General features: G+C 41.6%; 1 protein-coding gene and 1 long non-coding RNA gene across 2 annotated transcripts in view; one reads left to right on the forward strand and one right to left on the reverse strand.

Moving 5' to 3' along the window:
* Window positions 1-10,453, forward strand: part of PREP (prolyl endopeptidase) — a 137,621-nt gene extending 127,168 nt beyond the window's left edge. The window contains exons 14-15 of the mRNA XM_059941502.1: window positions 6,094-6,250; window positions 9,714-10,453. Coding sequence (XP_059797485.1) covers window positions 6,094-6,250; window positions 9,714-10,008 — 452 coding nt within the window. The 3' untranslated portion in view covers window positions 10,009-10,453. The remainder of the gene's footprint in view (window positions 1-6,093; window positions 6,251-9,713) is intronic.
* The window catches only part of LOC132376023 (uncharacterized), a 112,536-nt gene that overhangs the window by 5,853 nt on the left and 84,021 nt on the right, over window positions 1-22,662 (reverse strand). The gene's annotated exons all lie outside the window — the stretch shown is intronic.

The raw sequence follows: 22,662 nt of genomic DNA on the forward strand, positions 1-22,662 counted from the left end.
AGTACACATGGAACATTCTCCAGGATAGATCATGCTAAGCCACAAAACACGTCTGACTAAATTTAAGAAGATTAAAATCACATCAAGCATCTTTTCCAACTACAAGAAAAAAAACTGCAAAAAACACATGGAGGCTAAACAATATGCTACTAAACAACCGGTGGGGGGGGGGGGTCACTGTTAAATCAGAGAGGAAATTTTAAAACACCTGGAGACAAATGAAAATGGAAACACAATGATCCAAAATCAATGGGATGCAGCCAAAGGAGTTTATAGCATTATAAGCCTGCCTCAGGAAACAAGAAAAATCTCAATCTAACCTAACACCTAAAGTAACTAAAATAATAAAGATCAGAGCAATAATAGAGACTAAAAAACAATAGAAAAGATTGATAAAACTAAGAGCTGGTTGTTTGAGAAGATAAAAAGATAAACCTTTTACCAGACTCATCAAGAAAAACAGAGAGAGGGCCCAAAGAAAATCAGAAATGAAAGAGAAGAAGTTACATCAAACACCACAAAAATGCAAAGGATCATAGGAGATTACTATGACTAATTATACACAATAAAGTGGACAATCTAGAAGAAATGGATAAATTCCTAGAAACTTAAAATCTCCCAAGACTGAATCAGGCAGAAATAGAAAGTATGAACAGACCAATTACCAGTAATGAAGTTGAATCAGTAACGTAAAAAAAAAAAAAACTCCCAGCAAACGAAAAGTCCAGGACCAGATGTCTTCACAGGTGAATTCTACAGAACATTTAGAGAAGAGCTAACACATATCTTCTCAAACTCTTCTGGAAAACTGAAGAGAAAGGAGCACATCTGAACTCACTTTACAAGGCCAGCAGCATCACCCTGATACAAAAACCAGACAAAGACATCACAAAAAAAGGAAATTACAGGCCAGTATCACTGGTGAACACAGATGTAAAAATCTTCAAAGTATTAGCAAACCAAATTCAGCAACACATTAAAAGGATCATACACTACGATCAAGTAGGATTTATCCCAGGGATATAAGGATGGTTCAATATCTGTAAATCAATCAGTGTGATACACCACATTAACAAATTGAAGAATAAAAACCATAAGATCATCTCAATAGATGTGGAAAAAGCTTTTGACAAAATTCAACATCCATTTGTGATTAAAAACTCGTAGCAAAGTGGGTATAGAGGGACATACCTCAACATAATAAAGGCCATGTATGACAAGCCCACCACTAACATCATACTCAACAGTGAAAAGCCAAAAGCATCTCCTCTAAGGTGAGGAACAAGACAAGGATGCTCACTCTCACCACTTCTATTAACATTGTATTGGGAGTCTTAGCCCCAGCAATCAGACAAGAAAAAGAAATAAAAGGAATTCAAATTGGAAAAGAAGTAAAACTGCCACTGTTTGCAGATGACATACTATGTACAGAAAATCCTAAAGATGCCACCAAAGAACTAATAAATGAGTAAAGTTGCAGGATATAAAATTAATATACAGAAATCTGGATTTCTGTACCTTAAACTATCAGAAGGAGAAATTAAGAAAACAATCCCATTTAAAATTGCATCAAAAAGAATAAAATACCTAGGAATAAATCTCACCAAGGAGGTGGAAGACCTGTACACTGGAAACTAAGACACTGATGAAATCGAAGATGACACAAATTAAAAGATGTGCCATGCTCATGGATTTGAAGAATTAATATTGTTAGAATCACCCTACTACCCAAGGCAATGTACAAGAGTCAGTGCAGTCCCTATCAAAATACCAATGGCATTTTTCACAGAACTAGAATAATTCTAAAATTTATTTGGAAACACAAAAGACCCCAAATAGCCAAAAGGGTCTTGAGAAAGAAGAACAAAGCTGGAGGTATCATGTTCACTGATTTCAAACTATACTACAAACTCTAGTAACCAAAATAGTATGGTACTGGCACAAAAACAGACATATAGACAACAGAATAGAGAACCCAAAAATAAACCCACACATATATGGTCAGTCTAAGACAGAGGAAGGAAGACTATACAATGGGGAAAAGACAGCCTCTTCAGTAAATGGTGTTGGGAAACCTGGACAGCTCCATGCAAAAGAGTCACACTGGACTGCTTTCTCACATCATATGTGAAAATAAACTCAAAAAAATATTTAAATGTAAGAACTGAAACCATAAAACTCTAAGAAAACACAGTACACTCTTTGACATTGGTCTTCACAAAATTTTTTTGGGTATGTCTCCTCAGGCAAGGGAAACAAAAGCAAAAAACAAATAGGACTATAACAACCTAAAAAGCTTTTTCACAGTGAAGAAAACTATCAACAGAATGAAAAGACAACCTACTGAATGTGAGAAGATATTTACAAACAATATATCTGATAAGAGGTTAATGTCCAAAGTATCCAAAGAACCCATACAACTCAACATCAAAAACAACTCAATTAAAAAATGAGCAGAGGACCTGAATAGACATTTTTCCAGAGGAGACATACACATGGCCAATAGACACATGAAAATATGCTGAACATTACTAATCATCAAGGAAATGCAAATCAAAACCACAATGAGATACCACCTCACACCTGTCAGTATGACTAGTGTCAAAAGGACATCAAATAACAAGTGTTGACAAGGATGCAGATAAAAGGGAACCCTCATGCACCGGTGGGAATATAAACTGGTTACAGCCACTATGGAAAGCAGTATGAAGTTTCCTTAAAAGTTAAAAATAGAACTACTGTATGATTCAACAATTCAACTTCTGAGTTTATTTCCAAAGAAATCAAAACCACTAATTCAAAAAGGTATGTACCCCTATATGTTCACTGCAGCATTATTCACAGTTGCTAAGATAGGAAAGCAACCTAAGTGTCCATTGATAAATTAATGGATAAATGAGGTGTATAATAATACATACAGTAGAATATTACTCAGCCATATAAAAAAAGAATGAAATCTTGCCATTTGCAAGAACATGAATGGACCTAGAGGGTGTTTTGCTAAGTGAAGTAAGTCAGACAGAGAAAGACAGATACCATATGATTTCGCTTATATGAGGAATCTAAGAAACAAAACAATTGAACAAACAGAAAATAAACAGACTCATAGATACAGAAAACAAACTAGTGGTTTCCAGAGGGGAGTGGGGTGGGGAGATGAGTGAAATAGATGAGGGTGATTGAGAGGTCCAAACTTTGTTATAAAAATATCACAGAGATATAATGTACAGATAACATAGGGAATATAGTCAATAATATTTAATAATTTTGTGTGATGACAGATGGTAAATAGACTTATCATGGTGATCACTTTGTGATGTATAAAAATACCGAATCACTGATTTACACCTGAGACTAATATGTTTTAAGTCAGGTATACTTCAATTTAAAAAAAGAAGAAAGAAAGAAATGGAGGGACTTCGCTGGCGGTCCAGTGGTTAGGACTCTGCACTTCCACTGCCGGGGCCTGGGTTCCATCCCTGCTCTGGTCGGGGAACTAAGATCCCACAAGTCGTGTGGCTTGTGGAAAGAAACTGAGAAAGGAGATGGATAATATTCTTAAATACCGAATAACTACAAATTTGATTTGTTCACTCGACAAATATTTATAGAGCACCAAGAAGTGCTGGGCATTTTTCCAGATACTGGGCATATGTCAGCAAACGAAAGAGACAACAGCTCTGCCTTCATGGAGCTTTCGTTCCAGTCAGAGGAGGCAGACGATATGCCCGAGGCCAGCAGTGGGCCCCAGAGGCCCATGTCTGTGGCTGGGCAGAGAGAGCAGGGGAGAGAGATGGGAGAGGTTAGGGGTGGGGGGAGGCCAGACCAGGCAGGACCTCGTGGCCGGTGCAGAGAGCATGGTTTACTCTGTGAAGTGAGAAGCCTTTGGGGGAGTTTTGAGCAGAGAAGTGTCATGATTTGACATGTTTTTTTTTTAATGGGGATCATGCATTGATCCCGTTACTGTGTTAGGGTAGACAGAAGGGGAGGCAAGGGCAGAAAAGCAGGAGCCCAAGTAGGTGGCTTCTGTCCCAGGGAGAGAAAATGGTGGCTTGGACCTGGGTGTGGCGATGGAAGTAGTGAGAAGTGGTCTGATTCTGGGTATATTTTGAATTTGAGCCCACTGAATTTGCATATGAATTAAATATGAAGTGTAAAAGAAAGAAGAACTAAGGGTGAATCTAAAATTTTTAATGGGAAAGGACGTTGAAAATGCCATCTGATTTCAGTAGTGGGAGAATTGTGTTGTAACTTACTGGTTCATCCAATAAAACTCCATTTTATTTTTGGAGTTTTATATTCAGGAATTCATTTATGCCTTTTAACAAACTAGGTCCTTTAAGGGACCTTCAGAGATGGAGTTCCTCCATCAGGATGCTGAGATGCTTATTTAAAAGAACAGATTCCAGGTTCCTGCGCCTCCCACCTCTGAGTGGGAGAAAAGGATCTGCAGGGGTAGGACTCAGGATTCAGTATCATGAATAAGCACTGAAATCAGAACTGGGGTGGGAACAGTTTTTTGTCAGAGGCAGGAAAAGTTCACATCCCTTGACTAACTCCTAGTCGTGCCAGCTTTGATCTTACTTCCTCCCAAAGCCTCCCCAACTTCCATACTCTGGCCTATGCCCTACTTCCATAGCACCCGTATTTTCTCAACAGTAGTGATTGCCACACTATAATTGCCTGTTCACTTCTTTATCTTTCCCACTAAATTATTCACTGACATATCCCCAGGCGTAGTGCCAGGCACATGGCAGGTGTTCAATAAACATTTATTGAATTTTCCAAAAAATAAGTTTTTAAGTGTACAAAGAAGAGTATTTTTACAACAGGACAAGAAGGTGTGTCAATATCGGTTAGAGCTCCGAGCTGGGTTTTAGGCCCTATTCTGCTTTGGGCTGTATGAGCCATTTCTGCTCACAACACTTCTGATGCCAAATGTGGGAAGGGGGGCATACCACCCCAATCAATTCCCCAACTCTCCGTACACCAACTGGGTGTCTTACAATTCAGTTCAATTCTGACACTACCCAGAGTTAGCACAGACCCAAAAGGGTAAGGGCTCAGTCCCATAGGGCTGCCCCCACTGCAGACACCAATCACAAGTTCTGGACCTCCCATGCTTCTGACTGACAGCTATAAATTGGGGGTTCCCATGTCCCCCTCCTCTTTCCTTACGTTTACCAGTTTGTTATAAGGGATAGAACTCGGCAACAGTCAGATGGAAGAGATGTATAGGATAAGGTATGGGCGGGCAGGTGCACGCAGAGCGCCTCCATACTCTGTTAGCGCACCACCGTCCCAGCGCCTCCCTGTGTTCACCACCCTAGAAGCTCTCCAAATTTCATTGTTTGGTGGATTTTATGGAAGTTCTATTATGCAGGCAAGATTGATTAAATCAATAGCTGTTAATCACCAACTTGATCTCCACCCCCTCTCCTCTGCCCAGAGGTCAGGGGTGGGACCAAAAGATCCAATCCTCTAATCACATGGTTGGTTCCTTGGGCAACCAGCTCCCATCCTGAAGCTATCTAGGGACCCACCAAGAGCCACCTCATTAGCATGAACTCAGATACGGTTGAAAGAGGTTAGTTATGAATTATGAAAGACACTCCTCTCACCCTGTCACTCAGGAAATTCCAAGGGTTTTAGGAGCTCTGTTCTAGGAACTGGGGACAAAGACTAAACAGGTATTTCTTATTGTGTCACGATATCACAGGCTAGTTTTGAGATCCTGAACAAGTTCGTTAGCCTCCTGCATCACCTGTGAAAGCAACTGGGGATGGGAGGAGGGGACACAGGTTTTACAGAAAGTCCTAGAGGTTTTCATATAATGTTCCTCCACTGAGATTCACTTTGAGGAGTAAATCTCTACTACTGATGACAATACCCACCCCTCCGATATACTGGAAGGAGGGGGAAAAGCTTGTGGGCTGTTGGGCAAGTGATTTCTGATGGTTTCTTTCTGTGCTCTTGGAAAAAAGACAACCAGGGTTCTGAAAGCATTTAAGTGTTGTTTTGTTCTGTTTTGGTTTTGCTTATTACATAGATGTTTAATGATGGACCACCTCCCTTTTCTATCTTGATTTTTAGCTGCATGTGCAAATCAGCGTCCTGACCTCTTTGGTTGTGTTATTGCCCAAGTTGGAGTAATGGACATGCTGAAGTTCCATAAATACACTATTGGTCACGCCTGGACCACTGATTATGGGTGCTCAGACAACAAACAACACTTTGAATGGCTCATCAAGTAAGGTTTTAATTCATATTGACATACTTGTGTTGCTAACAATTTGATACCAGAATACTGAACATAGTCAAAAGGATAAATGTTTGACTCCATGCCCTTCAATATCTCATATTTGCATGTAATTTACTGCAAAAGTAGGGCAAGTGGTGGGAATACCTGTCTTCCTGGTTTTGATCTGGTCTTTTACAAAAACAAAAACAACAAATTACAAAGATGTGATGGGCAGAATTTTAAAGGTGGTCCTCCAGGATTCCTGTCCCCTGGTTCTTCAGTCAACCACTAATCTAGGTACTTCTTTGAAGGGACTTTGCAGATTAAATTAAGGTTACTAATCAGCTGACCAGGATAAGGAGATTATCCTGGATTAGCGAGTGGGCCCAATCTAATGACAAACCCTTAAAGGCAGAGCACTTTCTCTGGTGGGAGTCGGGGATGCAGCAGAAAGGGAGATGAGAGAGATTGGACACATGAGGAGGACAGGAGAACTAGAGCCACCATTGCTGGCTTTGAAACTGAAGGAAGGGGGCCTGTTTGACCTGAGATCAACCCCAGCCAACAGCCATCAAAGAAACAAGGACCTCAGTCCTACAGCCACATGGAACTGAACGCATTCTGCCAACAGCTGGAATGAGTCTGGAAGTAGATTTTTTTCTAGAACTTCTTGATAAGTGCCCAGCTAGCCAACACCTTGATTTCAGCCTTGAGAGAGCCAGAGAACCTAGTTGAGCCAAGCCAGACTTCTGACTTATAGAACTGTGAGATAAGAAATCCATGTTGTTTTTAAAAGCTGCTAAATTTGTGGTAATTTGTTAATGCAACAATTAAAAAATAATTTTTTTAAAAAGTCATTATAACTTACATATATATGGAATTTCTTTTTCTAAATTAAGAAATAAGGAAATGAAGAGGAATATATGCAAGAACAGTTAAGCTTTTTTTGTGCTCTCAGTATAACCACATATATTTGAAACTACAAGTTGCATTACTGAAATATTCGTATCCCTCAACACTTTGGCGATAACAGTGAGAAAATGGCAAACATTTAGATTCTCAAGACTGCAAGCTACATTCTTTTTTGGCTCTTCACTCTCTTTACTTCCCACATGTAGGGGTTTTTGGATTTTTACCAGCAGTATTTAGGAATTACTCTTGGAATAGCACCAGCAGCCTATGTCCTCTCTCCCCAGTCTTCTCAGTCAATTATAAATTTTGATACAGTAATTTCTGAAGTCAGGTTTTTTCCTTCATTTGATGTGCTTTGTATGGTTAGCTCTCCACTTAGAAATTCAGCTAAAATGACTTGAATTTTTTTAATAATAAATACTTTTAAACTACTCAGTTCTGTTCTGTAGGAGGGGGAAAGTTTAACTTTTAAAATACACAAGTAGCCTCACTGACACATCCTGGTGAAAGCTGAATATTTGAAGAAGCCATAGTTCCAATTAACCTTAAGAAAATATGCACTTAGGGGGATAAGTCCCATTTAAACTCAGTTGAAAATACTGAGTTAATTGTATATTGAAGGCAACAAAATATTTGCTGGAACCTGATACTTCTAAAATTAAATTTGAAAGCAAAAAAAGAGTTCTAAATATTTTTTCTCTCAAGATGTCCGTGATATTCCTATTTCAGACTTTAATTTTTTAACCTAGCACCCACAGAGCTGTATTTTCCTCTTACTTGCTACTCCCAATGAGCAGAGAGCTCAATCCAGTATATTGAAGGGGGTCCCCCATGCCCCCAAAAATTTAAATTTCCAAGTTTGTGAATGGCTGAGAAAAATAAAGCCTAACAGACTTTTTTTCTACAGAACTTCTCAGAGTCTTGAATGTGTAAATGTGGCACGTGAATTCTTGAGGTGGGGAGAGGCATTATTAGTAGGCAGAGTTTCCAGACTTGTTTTCCCATAGAACTAACCCTTATCTGGAGGACTGGGGTTGATCCAGAAATACTCTGCAATGAGATCAGAAAACAGATCCATTGGCACCCCCATCTTATCTATTAGGAGACTAAACCCCAGAAGGTTTTAGTCTTAGCTTGGTTAACTGAGTAGAAATTTTACTATTTTTGCCTATTTACCCTCCAAAATAAAACTCTACTAAAATAGTTTATTTAATTCATTAATACTGAACACTTTGGAAAACATGACACCCATATGGACTAAAATGTAAAGAAAAAATATCCAGAGATGTCTTTCACTTAACTATTATCAATCGCTGTTTAATTTGATTGTACTTATGTTGTGCTTCAGAAGGTGTCTCCTCCACTAACCTTCTCACCATTGGCCAAAGGCAGTTTCTTTCTGCTGGACTGTGAGCCAGCAGGGGGTCAGCGGCTCAGGTTCCCTGGTTTCAGGCAGGAAGCTGGCCCAGAGGGGACCCGTGGTCTTCCTCAGACTGCCAAGCTGAGCTCAGAATAAAGGTTTTATAGGTACTAAACAGGCAAAAAGCTGCTGTACGCTGTGGATTTCAAGTTCTTCAACAAAAGAAAGGCTTGCACCCATTCTATTCACAATCAGTGATTTAAAAGAACAATCAGGGGGCCTCCCTGGTGGCGCAGTGGTTGAGAATCTGCCTGCCAATGCAGGGGTCACAGGTTCGAGCCTTGGTCTGGGAAGATCCCACATGCCGCGGAGCAACTAGGCCCGTGAGCCACAACTACTGAGCCTGCGCGTCTGGAGCCTGTGCTCCACAACAAGAGAGGCCGCTATAGTGAGAGGCCCGCGCACCGCGATGAAGAGTGGCCCCCACTTGTCACAACTAGAGAAAGCCCTCGCACAGAAATGAAGACCCAACACAGCCATAAATTTAAAAATAAATAAATAAATAAAAGAGTAACTGTAGTACCATGTACAAAAAAAAAAAGAACAGTCAGCATGATAGGGGTAGGGAATTAAGAGATACAATCTACTTATGTATAAAATGAAGCTACAAGGATATATTTTACAGCACAGGGAATATAGCCAATATTTTATAATAACTTTAAATGGAGTATAATCTATAAAAATATTGAATCACCTGAAACGAATATTGTAAATCAACTATACCTCAATTAAAATCTTTTCATGTAAAATATAAACAAAGGGACAGTTAGTCCACTTTGTAGCAGTGAAAAAGTCAGTCTGAAGAATATGAAAATATTCACCTCAAGACAGTCAGTATGCACATACTTTGGGTTGTTTCAACAGCCCTGTTTCTTTCTAACACAAGCTTCCAAAGTGGGAGCGAAATAAACGACACAGATCCCCAGCTTCCAATAGCCCTGGCCATTCACAGCCCAAAGGGTGATGTAACTTAGTCTGCAGTGGTCACCCATGGACCAGTTGGCTGCAGTCCTCACTGCCGGTGACGGTAGGCGGGTAGACGACACAGGTCACTATGCCCACCGGTCCCCGTGATTATCCTAGTGGACACACAACTCTCATTTTGATATCCGGCCTCATCAAAGTGCCTTTGCCTTTCAGATATTCTCCACTGCACAACGTGAAGCTACCAGAGGCAGACGACATCCAGTACCCGTCCATGCTTCTCCTCACTGCGGACCATGACGACCGCGTGGTCCCGCTTCACTCCCTGAAGTTCATTGCCACCCTTCAGTACCTGGTGGGCCGCAGTCGGAAGCAGAACAATCCCCTGCTTATCCACGTGGACACCAAGGCGGGCCACGGGGCTGGGAAGCCCACGGCCAAAGTAATAGAAGAAGTGTCAGACATGTTTGCATTCATAGCGCGCTGCCTGAACATCGACTGGATTCAGTAAATGGCATTTCCCACTCCCTCTGACCGCTGCGGAAAACCTCAAGGGCTCTCACACCATTAAAACCGAGAAACCACTGGGCGCAATGCCTCCCCACACGAACACTGTTCCTGCACTCGCGGACTGCAGCTGAACAGAACTGCCGTGGGAATTTTATCTTTTCTAGGCTTCTCCTTTTTAGCAGGCCCTTGGCGTTTCTTTTTCCACCCCGTGCAGGCACATATTTTAAAAGGAAAAAAAGGCATGTTCGGATAAATAGCTAATGGCAGCCAACACATTGTGAATATTAGATTGCTGAATTCAGAGTCATGGTCAGGCATACTTCATATAGAGCACCTCAGTGAAACTTGCTTCTCTAACTATAACCAATATACCTTTACATAAATGTGAGACTTGTTCTCCTGAAAAAGACTTCTTTGCAACAATAATAAATGTTATTTAAGAATGAGAGGCTTTATTTCTGGTTCCTTTGTGTTGAGGAGCAACCCCAGAAGTGCAGTCATTCTGCACTGCGTCCCGTCACTTGTCTGTGGGAATAAGCGATGAAGTCATAGACTGTAAGCGCTGCACGGAGGCGGAGTGCGTCCATCTAGCTCCCTTGTTTATGGTGAGGAAGCTATTAGAGGTGGCTTACTGTCTTTCTTACATATTAACCACTCAGCCAGCTGATCGTCTCCTCAGGGGCTCTTTTGGTTTGGATGCCTCCTAAAAATCAGTGGACCTGAAACTTCAGATTATTCACCTCTTTGTCTGTCTGTCAGTTTGGTTACAAAGTATTCGTGGAAATCAGAGTACCTAGGATTCGAAAACTAAGAGACCACATGAGTGAACTATCCAAATTCATCTTACAATTAGAAATTTCAGCATTTGCCAAGCAGTTCTTCCCCCCATAGACCACTTCCTGGAAATAAAAATAGTCATACTTTAAAAAGTGTGTCTCCCCAGCCTTAAATCGTTAAGAGGAGGATATATCATTCCTCAAACTTGTCCATTAAAAAAAAAAAAAATTCAGGCATTTGTTTTAACATTTTATGAAATACTATTCCTTTGGGTATCAGTTTGGGAGGTGGTGATCTAATTTATGAGAAAAAAACCCAGCTTCTTCTTTGTCTTGCTTCATGAGATATCACAAAAATTACTTACTATTTTGTATAAAGTATTTTAACCTTAAAAAATTAGTTTAAAAGATTACTTCATTAATCTAATAGCTTGTTCTTTTCCAGGTAAGTGCTATTTTCCAAATCATACATGCCTGTGCTTCTCTTGAGACCTCTACCTCTCAAACTGTGGTCTAAAGTTAGACACACTATTTTCTGTCCAGCTTATCACTACATACAAGCTCAGTTGAAAGGTGGATACATGGTTTGGCTTTTCTCTTCTACAGTTATGTTTTCTATCACTGTTGGTTTAAATAAGCACTGTATATAATGCAGCTGTCGTTGAACATATGATTCATTCATTATGAGCCCCTCCACCCAATCCCTGGAGAAAAAGTATGCCACTAGCTAGCAGTGCATGCAGGGGTTGACATCACCATCATCTACCTGGAGAGAAGCTAACACTAGCTAAATGCCATGTAACTGCTGACCAGCATGACAGGAAAAAAAAAAAAATGTATTTGTCTAGATAAGGCAAAGGCAGCCTTTATCCTAGACCAGCTGGGTCATTTGAGGTGCAGACAGCTGAGTTGTACGCATTCAGTCCAGAGCATTTGCAAGTTTGCACAGAATCCAGCTACACTTTCCCACTGAGGTTTTCTGCTTAGCAGCAGAAAGTGGAAGTACAGTGTGTAGAGTCTCAGCTTCAAGAGAAATCAGGACCAGGTTCAAGTCCCAACTGTCATTTAGTAACTGGTGATTATGAGGAATAAACAAGCTAATATACTTACACGCACCTAGCGTATAATTGGACTCCAGTTGGGAGTTTTCTTTCCCAAGCTAATTTTCATATTGAGATTTTAGCTGGACAACTGAGTGCACAGACTGAAGGTAGCTTTTTTACACCTTAAACATTGGACGACTTAGAGGTTGGGCTCCTCCGCAGATCTCAGAGTGTCTTTCTTACTAGACGCCACCCTCCTCTGTGTCCTGTGCTCTGCCCCTCTGCTCTGTCTTATGCTGCTCTCTGGTGTTTTGAGGAAAAAAGCTGCATATGTTCCCCAGGTGGTCTAACTGCCTTGTCACAGGGCCTTGCAAACACGCCACAGGGCGTTTGCTACCTTAGTAAGATAAAGTCACATTTATGATGTTTAATATGTACACACCTGGAATATTGTAAAACTTTGCAATTAGTCATGTTTCCTAATACTCCCACTAACGCTTAGGCAGTTACACACAAATGGTGCTGCCAGTATGAAAGGTTACATTTCAGCTAAGAAAGTCTGTCACCAAATGCTCCATATTTATCAGATAATTTTACCAGCCTCAGGGATTTCCCTGGGCAGACCGCATAGCCAGTGCCCAGAAGGCTTACAGAGCCTCAAAGATGAGTTAAGGCCAGACTGGAAAGCTGTAAGGGGGGCTGTAAAAAAAGCGAAGGTCAGACTATAAGGGGGTAGTCAGGAAGGCCAGTGGGATGAGGGCTGAGGCCAATGAATATGGACCATTTAGCTGTATTCTGCATCCATTCATATTCTAGGGGCTGGGAGTGCAAAGAGAAAAAGTCCTGCCCTGATGAAGTTGAGACTCCAGGGGGAGGAAACAGGTGATAAACTATGTCCTCGGTCCCCTGTGCTCTAAGCTTTCTGTGTGTGTGGATATGTTTGTCCTCAAGCAACCTTACAAACCATTTGCTACCCTTACCCCCATTTGGCAAAGGCCCAAGTTTACCAGCCAGGAAGTAAGCAGGCAGGGTGGTTAACCCTGGCAGCAGGACCCTGGAGACGGCACTCTTACCCACTAGTCTAGTAAGAAGACAAAAAAGCAAGAGGCTTCCCATTCAAGATGGTGGCTAGGAAGGTCCTGAACTTACCTCCTCTCATGGACACAGCTAATCAACAGCTGTATACAGAACAATGCGCTTTGAAAGAAACCTAAAAACTAGGTGAGCAACTCCTACACATGAGGTGAAAGAGAAGAAACCCACACGGAACCGGGTAGAAGAGGCTGAGACACAATCTCACGATACACCCCACCCCTGACACAGCCACCCACAGTCAGGAGGGGACCCACAACTCCGAGCTTCTCCATGAGGAGCAAAGGGTTTGGACCTCACATCTGGCACCCCAGCATTTAAGACTTGCATCTAAGAGATGAGCCTCCAAAATATTTAGCTTTGAAAGCCAACAGGGCTTGCATCCATGAGACCCACCAAGATATAGCAAACAAGAAACAATTTTTTTAATTTGTTTTGGTTTTTTCTCTCTAGTCTCATTTTTAATTTAATTTTAAGAAAAGTTTAATATATTTAATATATTAAAAAATACCTCACACCAGTCAGAATGGCCATCATCAAAAAGTCTACAAATAATAAATGCTGGAGAAGGTGTGAAGAAAAGGGAACCCTCCTACACTGTTGGTGGGAATGTAAATTGGTGCAGCTACTATGGAAAACAGTATGGAGGTTCCTTAAACCAAAAATAGAGTTACCATATGATCCTACAATCCCACTCCTGGGCATATATCCAGAAAAGACAAAAACTCTAATTTGAAAAGATACATGCACCCCAATGTTCATAGTAGCACTATTTACAATAGCCAAGACATGGAAGCAAACTAAATGTCCATTGACAGATGAATGGATAAAGAAGATGTGTTTACACACACACACACACACACACACACACACACACAGGAATGTTACTAAACCATAAAGAAGAATGCCATTTGCAGCAACATGGATTGACCTAGAGATTATCATACTAAGTGAAGTAAGCCAGACAGAGATAAATACCACATGATATCGCTTATACATGGGACCTTAAAAAAAAAAAAAAAAAAGATACAGATGAACTTATTTACAAAACAGAAAGAGATTCCCAGACATAGAAAACAAACTTAACTGTTATCAAAGGGGAAGGAGGAGAGGGGAGAGAGGGATAAATTAGGAGGTTGGGATTAACATATGCACACTACTATATACAAAATAGATAACCAACAAGGACCTACTGTATAGCACAGGGAACTGTACTCAATATTTTGCAATAAGCTATAAGGGAAAAGAATCTGAAAAGGAACATGTATATATGTATGTATGTATAACTGAATCACTGTTCTGTACACCTGAAACTAACATGACATTGTAAATCAACTATCATTCAATTAAATAAATTAATTAAAAATTTTTTAAAAGATCTACATAGGGACTTCCCTGGTGGTCCAGTGGTAAAGAATCGGCCTTCCAATTCAGGGGATGCAGGTTCAATCCCTGGTCGGGGAACTAAGATGCCACATGCCACGGGGCAACTAAGCCCTGGGGCCACAACTACTGAGCTCTTGCACCTCAATGAGACAGGCCATGTGCCACAAACTACAGAGCCCATGCTCCCTGGAGCCCACATGCCACAACTAGAGAGAAAACCCACATGCCGCAACTAGAGAGAAGCCTGCATGCCGCAACAAAGACCCAACACAGCCAAAAAAAATAAATTAAATATTTTTTTTTAATTTAAAAAATAAAAAAGATCTACTTAGTAACTTTCAAATATACAATACAGTATTATTAACTATAGTCACCATACTGTACATTACACCCCCAGAACTTATAACTGGAAGTTTGTACCTTTGACCACCTTCACTCAATTTAACCACCCAAAAAACAGTTCTTTAAGGGCTCACGCAGACTCATCTGGCTCACCCCCAGGGTCCAGCAGAGAGTCCTCCGCCTGAAAAGTGCCCAGTCTTTCTGTGAAAGACACCTACCTGCTCATCTTAAAGCTTTGGCCCGAGGGGCAAGATTCTAATTGAACACACATCTGGAAGCCTACTGAAACACTCTCCAAAGTCCACACAGGCTGGTGGGGCCATATTTGCACTCTCCCTCCACCTCACTCTAGGTCGCTAATATCTCCCAGAAAGACCTTGTGCATACACCTAGTGCCCTGGTTTTTGTGACACCCACTGATCACGTGGCTCTAGTGGCCAGTGGGTCCTGTAGGACTGTAGCAAATGGACAAACAGTTCTTAACTGGCTAACCACCCCAGGGCACAGCACAGAGACAGCAGACTGAAATGCACCCCCAGACTTCCTGTGAAAGAGGCCTATTAGCTTATCTTCATAGCTGTGGCCTGAGGAGCAGACTCCTAACTAAACACATCTAAGGGCTGATTATAATCCTCTCCAGAGATCACGGAGGCCAGTGGGTGTCATCCTCACGCTCTCCCTCTGTCCTGCCCTACATCACCAGCATCTCCAGGAAAAGAGCCTGTGATATGTGTGGTGCCCCAACTTCTGTGGCTGTGCTACATCCCTTGATAGCCTGAGTCTGGTGGCCAGCAAGGCCTGTGTTCATGGGGCTTGTGTTCTTGTGTTAATGGGACAGCTGCAAACAAAGAAACTTCTTAACTAGCTATTACCTCAGGGCTCAGTGCAAAGAGGGCAGACAGAAATGCCCATCTGCCCCTGAAAGAGCTATATTTGCACATTTGAAAAGCTGCTGCCTGAGGGCCTAGCTTCCAATCAGCCTGCACCTAGGTGCTGACTGAGATCCACCCCTTTTGGGACACCAACAGGTCTTTGCACACCCTCAACTACCAGAAACCACTAAGAATAAAGTAGGCTGCTTGAACAATCACAAAGATTTGAGACAACCAAGAGCTAGAGCAGGGTGGAACAATAAGGTTCACCTCCTACACAAGGCCGCTCCTTCAAGACTGGGAGAGGTGACTGTTTTAGCTAATGAATAGAAAAATAACACAGACTGTCAAAGAAAATGAATAAACAAAAGGAATATGTTCCAAACAAAAGAACAAGATAAAACCTTAGAAAAACCCTTAATGAAACAGAGATAAGTGAAAATTTACCTAGTAAAGGGTTCAAAGTTACAAACATAAAGATGCTCACCAAATACATATGCACCCAACATAGGAGCACCTCAATACATAAGGCAAATACTAACAGCCATAAAAGGGGAAACTGACAGTAACACAATGATAGTGGGGCACTTTAACAACCTGCTTTCACCAATGGACACATCAGACAGTAAAATCAATAAGGAAACACAGGTGTTAAATGACACATTAAACCAGATGGACTTAATCGATATTTATAGAGCATACGTTCCAAAAGCAGCAGAATACATATTCTTCTTAAGTGCACATGGAACATTCTCCAGGATAGATCAAATATTGGGTCACAGATCAAGCCTCAGTAAATTTAAGAAAACTGAAATCATATCAAGGATCTTTTCGGACCAAAACACTATGAGATTAGAAATAAATTACAGGAAAAAAATGTAAAAAACACAAACACGTGGAGACTAAAACAATATATTACTAAACAACCAATGGATCACCAAAGAAATCAAAGAGAAAATCAAAAAATACCTAGAGACAAATGAAAAGGAAAACATGATGATCCAGAATCTATGGGACACAGCAAAAGCAGTTCTAGTAGGGAAGTTTATAGCAATACAATATTATCTCAGGAAACAAGAAAAATCTCAAATAAACAACCTAACCTTATACCTAAACCAACTAGAGAAAGAACAAACAAAACCCGAAGTTAGTAGAAGGAAAGAAATCATAAAGATCAAAGTGGAAATAAATGAAATAGAGATGAAAAAAACAACAGAAAAGATAAGTGAAACTAAAAGCTGCTTCTTTGAAAAGATAATCAAAATTGATAAACCTTTATCCAGGCTCATCAAGAATAAAAGGGAGAGGGCTCAAATCAATAAAGTCAGAAATGAAAAAGGAGAAGTTACAACTGACACCACAGAAATACAAAGGATCATAAGAGACTACTACAAGCAACTCTGGACAAATTCTTAGAAACATACAACCTTCCAAGACTGAACCAGGAAGAAATAGAAAACATGAAGAGACCAATCACAAGTACTGAAATTGAAACTGTGATTTCAAAACTTCCAACAGGGACTTCCCTGGTGGTACAGTGGTTAAGAAACCACCTGCCAATTCAGGGTACACGGGTTCAAGCCCTGGTCCAGGAAGATCCCACATGCTGCAAAGCAACTAAGCCCGTGTGCCACAACTACTGAGCCTGCGCCCTAGAGCCCGCGAGCCACAACTACTGAGCCTGCACTCTAGAGCCTGTGAGTCACAACTACCAAGCCTGCATGCCACAATTACTGAAGCCTGCACACCTAGAGCCCATGCACTGCAACAAGAGAAGCCACCACAATGAGAAGCCCATGCACCTCAACAAAGAGTAGCCCCCACTCAACGCAATTAGAGAAAGCCCGCGGGCAGCAATGAAGACCCAACGCAGCCAAAAATAAATAAATAAATAAAATTGATTCTTTAAAAAAAATTGGAAAATTGTTTTAAAAATAAAATGTTCCAACAAACAAGAGTCCAGGACCAGATGGCTTCACAGGCAAATTCTATCAAACATTTAGAGAAGAGCTAACACATATCCTTCTGAAGCTCTTCTAAAAAACTGCAGAGGGAGGCTTCCCTGGTGGCAGAGTGGTTAAGAATCCACCTGCCAATGCAGGAGACACATGTTCGAGCCCTGGTCTAGGAAGATCCCACATGCCGCGGAGCAACTAAGCCTGTGCACCACAACTACCAAGCCTGTGCTCTAGAGCCCGTGCTCTGCAACAAGAGAAGCCACCACAGTGAGAAGCCTGTGCACTGCAACAAAGAGTAGCCCCTGCTCGCCACAACTAGAGAAAGCCTGCACGCAGCAATGAAGACCCAATGCAGCCAAAAATAAAGAAATGAATAAACTTATTTTTTTAAAAAAACAACTGCAGAGGAAGGAACACTCCCAAACTCATTCTATGAGGCCACTATCACCCTGATACCAAAAGCAGACAAAGATACCACAAAAAAAAGAAAATTATAGGCCAATATCACTGAGAAACATAGATGCAAAAATTCTCAAAAAATACTAGCAAACCAAATCCAACAATACATTAAAAGGACCATACACCATGATCAAGTGAGATTTACCCCAGGGATGCAAGGATTTTTCAATATACGTAAACCAATCAGTGTGATACACCACATTAGCAAATTGAAGAATAAAAACCATATGATCATCTCAATAGATGTAGGAAAAGCTTTTCACAAAATTCAACACCCATTTATGATAAAAACTCTCCAGAAAGTGGGCATAGAGGGAACATACCTCAACATAATAAAGGCCATATATGACAAACCCACAGCAAACATCATTTTCAACAGTGAAAAGCTGAAAGTATTTCCTCTAAAGATCAGGAACAAGACAAGGGTGTCCACTCTCACCATCTTTTTTTTTTTTTTTTTTTTTGGCTGCATTGGGTCTTTGTTGCTGCACGCAGACTTTCTCCAGTTGTGGCAAGCGGGGGCTACTCTTCATTGTGGTGTGCAGGTTCCTCATTGTGGCGGATTCTCTTGTTGCAGAGAACAGGCTCTAGGCATGTGGGCTTCAGTAGTTGTGGTGTGGGCTCAGTAGTTGTGGCTCACAGGCGCTAGAGCACAGGTTCAGTAGTTGTGCTGCATGGGCTTAGTTGCTCCACGGTATGTGGAATCTTCCCGGACCAGGGCTCAAATCTGTGTCCACTGCATTGGCAGGTGGGTTCTTAACCACTATGCCACCAGGGAAGTCCCATCACCACTTTTATTCAACATAGTTTTGGAAGTCCTAGCCATGGTAATCAGAGAAGAAAAATAAAAGGAATCCAAATTGGAAAGGAAGAAGTAAAACTATCACCTTTTACAGATGATATGATACTATACATACAAAATCCTGAAGATGCTACCAGAAAACTACTAGAGCTCATCAATGAATTCAATAAAGTTGCAGGATACAAAATTAATACACAGAAAATCTCTTGCATTCCTATACACTAAAAATGAAAGATCAGAAAGAGAAATGAAGGAAACAATCCCATTTACCATTGCATCAAAAAGAATAAAATACCTAGGAATAAACATACCTAAGGAAGCAAAACACCTGGACTCAGAAAACTATAAGACACTGATGAAAAAAATTGAAGATGACACAAACAGATGGATAGATATACCACATTCTTGGATCAGAATACTCAATATTGTGAAAATGACTATACTACCCAAAGCAATATATAGGTTCAATGCAATCCCTATCAAATTACCAATGGCATTTTTCACAGACTAGAACAAAAAATTTTACCATTTATATGGAAACACAAAAGACCCTGAATAGCCAACCAATCTTAAGGAAAATGCAGCTGGAGTAATCAGACTCCCTGACTTCACACTGTATTACAAAGCTACAGTAATCAAAACAGTATGGTAGTGGCACAAAAACAGAAATAAAGATCAATGGAACAGGATAGAAAGTCCAGACATAAACTCATGCACCTATGGTCAACTAATCTATGACAAAGGAAGCAAGAATATACAGTGGAGAAAAGACAGTCTCTTCAATAAGTGGTGCTGGAAAAACTGGACAGCCACATGTAAAAGAAAGAAATCAGAACACTCCCTAACACCATACACAAAAATAAACTCAAAATGGATTAGAGATCTAAATGTAAGACTGAATATTATAAAACTGTTAGAGGAAAACATGGGCAGAACACTCTCTGACATAAATAGCAGCAATATCTCTTTGGAGCCACCTCCTAGAGTAATGAAAATAAAACAAAAATAAATAAATGGGACCTAATTAAACTTAAAAGCTTTTGCACATCAAAGGAAACCATAAACAAAATGAAAAGTCAACCTACAGAATGGGAGACAGTATTTGCAAATGATGTAACTGACAAGGGCTTAATTTCCAAAATATACAAACAACTCATGCAATTCAATAGCAAAAAACCAAACAACCCAATCAAGAAATGGGCAGAAGATCTAAATAGACACTTCTCCAAAGAAGACATACAGATGGCCAAAAAGCATATGAAAATATGCTCAACATCATTAATTATCAGAGAAATGTAAATCAAAACTAAAATGAGGTTATCATCTCACACTGGTCAGAATGGCTATCATGAAAAAGTGTACGAACAGGGCTTCCCTGGTGGCGCAGTGGTTGAGAATCTGCCTGCCAATGCAGGGGACACGGGTTCGAGCCCTGGTCTGGGAAGATCCCACATGCCGCGGAGCAACTTGGCCCGTGAGCCACAACTACTGAGCCTGCACGTCTGGAGCCTGTGCTCCGCAACAAGAGAGGCCACGATAGTGAGAGGCCCATGCACGGCGATGAAGAGTGGCCCCCGCTTGCTGCAACTGGAGAAAGCCCTCACACAGAAACGAAGACCCAACACAGCCAAAAATAAATAAATAAACAAAATTTTTTTTAAAAAGCAGTGCTGAGTAGAAAAAGTGAGAAAGGGAATGAAATCCATAATTCTGAAGCACTCAAATAAGATTTTAAAACAAAACAAAACAAAACAAAATACAAAACAAAAAGTGTACGAACAGGGAGACCTTCAAGATGGTGGAGGAGTAAGATGTGGAAATCACCTTCCTCCCCACAAATACATCAGAAATACATCTACATGTGGAACAACTCCTACAGAACACCTACTGAATGCTGGCAGAAGACCTCAGACATCCCAAAAGGCAGGAAACTCCCCACGTACCTGGGTACGGCAAAAGAAAAAAGAAAAAACAGAGAGAAAAGAATAGGGACAGAACCCGCACCTCTGGGAGGGAGCTGTGAAGGAGGAAAATTTTCCACACACTAGGAAGCCCCTTCACTGGTGGAGACGGGGGGTGGCGGGGGGGAAGCTTCAAAGCCACAGAGGAGAGCACAGCAATAGGGGTGCAGAGGGCAAAGCAGAGAGATTCCTGCACAGAGGACAGGTGCCGACCAGCACTCACCAGCCCGAGAGGCCTGTCTGCTCACCCGCTGGGGCGGGCGGGGGCTGGGAGCTGAGGCTCAGGCTTGGGAGGTCAGAGCCCAGGGAGAGGGCTGGGGTTGGCTGCGTGAACACAGCCTGAAGGGGTCTAGTGCGCCAGAGCTAGCCGGGAGGGAGTCCAGGAAAAAGTCTGGAACTGCCTAAGAGGCAAGACACAATTGTTTCAGGGTGCACGAGGAGAGGAGATTCAGAGCACTGCCTAAATGAGCTCCAGAGATAGGCGCAAGCTGCAGCTATCAGCTCGGGCCCCAGAAACGGGCATGAAACACTAAGTCTCCAGCTGCAGCTCCCAAGAAGCCTGTGTGCAAGCACAGGTCACTATCCACACCGCCCCTCCCCAGAGCCTGTGCAGCCCACCACTGCCAGGGTCCCGTGATCCAGGGACAACTTCCCCGGGAGAACACACGGCGCGCCTCAGGCTGGTGCAACGTCACGCCGGTCTCTGCAGCCACAGGCTCGCCACACACTCCGTACCCCTCCCTCCCCCGGGCCTGAGTGAGCCAGAGCCCCCTAATCAGCTGCTCCTTTAACCCTGTCCTGTCTGAGCGAAAAACAGCTGCCCTCAGGCGACCTACTCGCAGAGGCAGGGCCAAATCCAAAGCTGAACAACAGGAGCTGTGCGAACAAAGAAGAGAAAGGGAAATCTCTCCCAGCAGCCTCAGGAGCAGCGGATTAAATCTCCACAGTCAACTTGATGTACCCTGCATCTGTGGAATACCTGAATACGCAACAAATCATCCCAACGTTGAGGTGGTGGACTTTGGGAACAACGGTAGACTTGGGGTCTGCTCTCTGCATCTAATTTGTTTCTGGTCTTATGTTTATCTTAGTTTAGTATTTAGAGTTTATTATCATTGGTAGATTTCTTTATTAATTTGGTTGCTCTCTTCCTTTTTTTTTTTTAATGTATAGATATATATATTTTTTCCTTTTTCTCTTTTTTTGACTGTGTATGTGTATGCTTCTTTGTATGATTTTTATCCATATAACATTGCTTTTACCATTTCTCCTAGGGTTCTGTCTGTTTTTTGTTTGTTTTCTGTATAGTTTTTAGTGCTTGCTATCATTGGTGGATTTGTTTTCTGGTTTGGTTGCTCTCTTCTTTCTTTTTCTTTTTTATTACTTTTTAATCTTTTTATTTTAAATAATTTTTTTATTTTTTATTTTAATAACTTTCTTTTCTTTTTTTTCTTTCTTTTTTTTTTCTCCCTTTTCTTCTGAGCCTTGTGGCTGACAGGGTCTTGGTGCTCCGGCCGGGTGTCAGGCCTCTGCCTCTGAGGTGGGAGAGCCAAGTTCAGGACATTAGTCCAGCAGAGACCTCCCAGCTCCACGTAATATCAAACAGTGAAAGCTCTCAGAGAGATCTCCATCTCAACGCTAAGAACCAGCTCCACTCAACGACCAGCAAGCTACAGCACTGGACACCCTATGCCAAACAAATAGCAAGACAGGAACACAACCCCACCCATTAGGAGAGAGGCTGCCTAAAATCATAATAAGGTCACAGACACCCCAAAACACACCACCGGATGTTGTCCTGCCCACCAGAAAGACAAGATCCAGCCTCATCCTCCAGAACACAGGCAACAGTCCCCTCCACCTACACAACCCACTGAACCAACCTTAGCCACTGGGGGCAGACACCATAAACAACAGGAACCATGAACCTGCAGCCTGCGAAAAGGAGACCCCAAACACAGTAA

This window comes from Balaenoptera ricei, chromosome 12, assembly GCF_028023285.1.
Source record: "Balaenoptera ricei isolate mBalRic1 chromosome 12, mBalRic1.hap2, whole genome shotgun sequence".
NCBI classification, from domain to species: domain Eukaryota; kingdom Metazoa; phylum Chordata; class Mammalia; order Artiodactyla; family Balaenopteridae; genus Balaenoptera; species Balaenoptera ricei.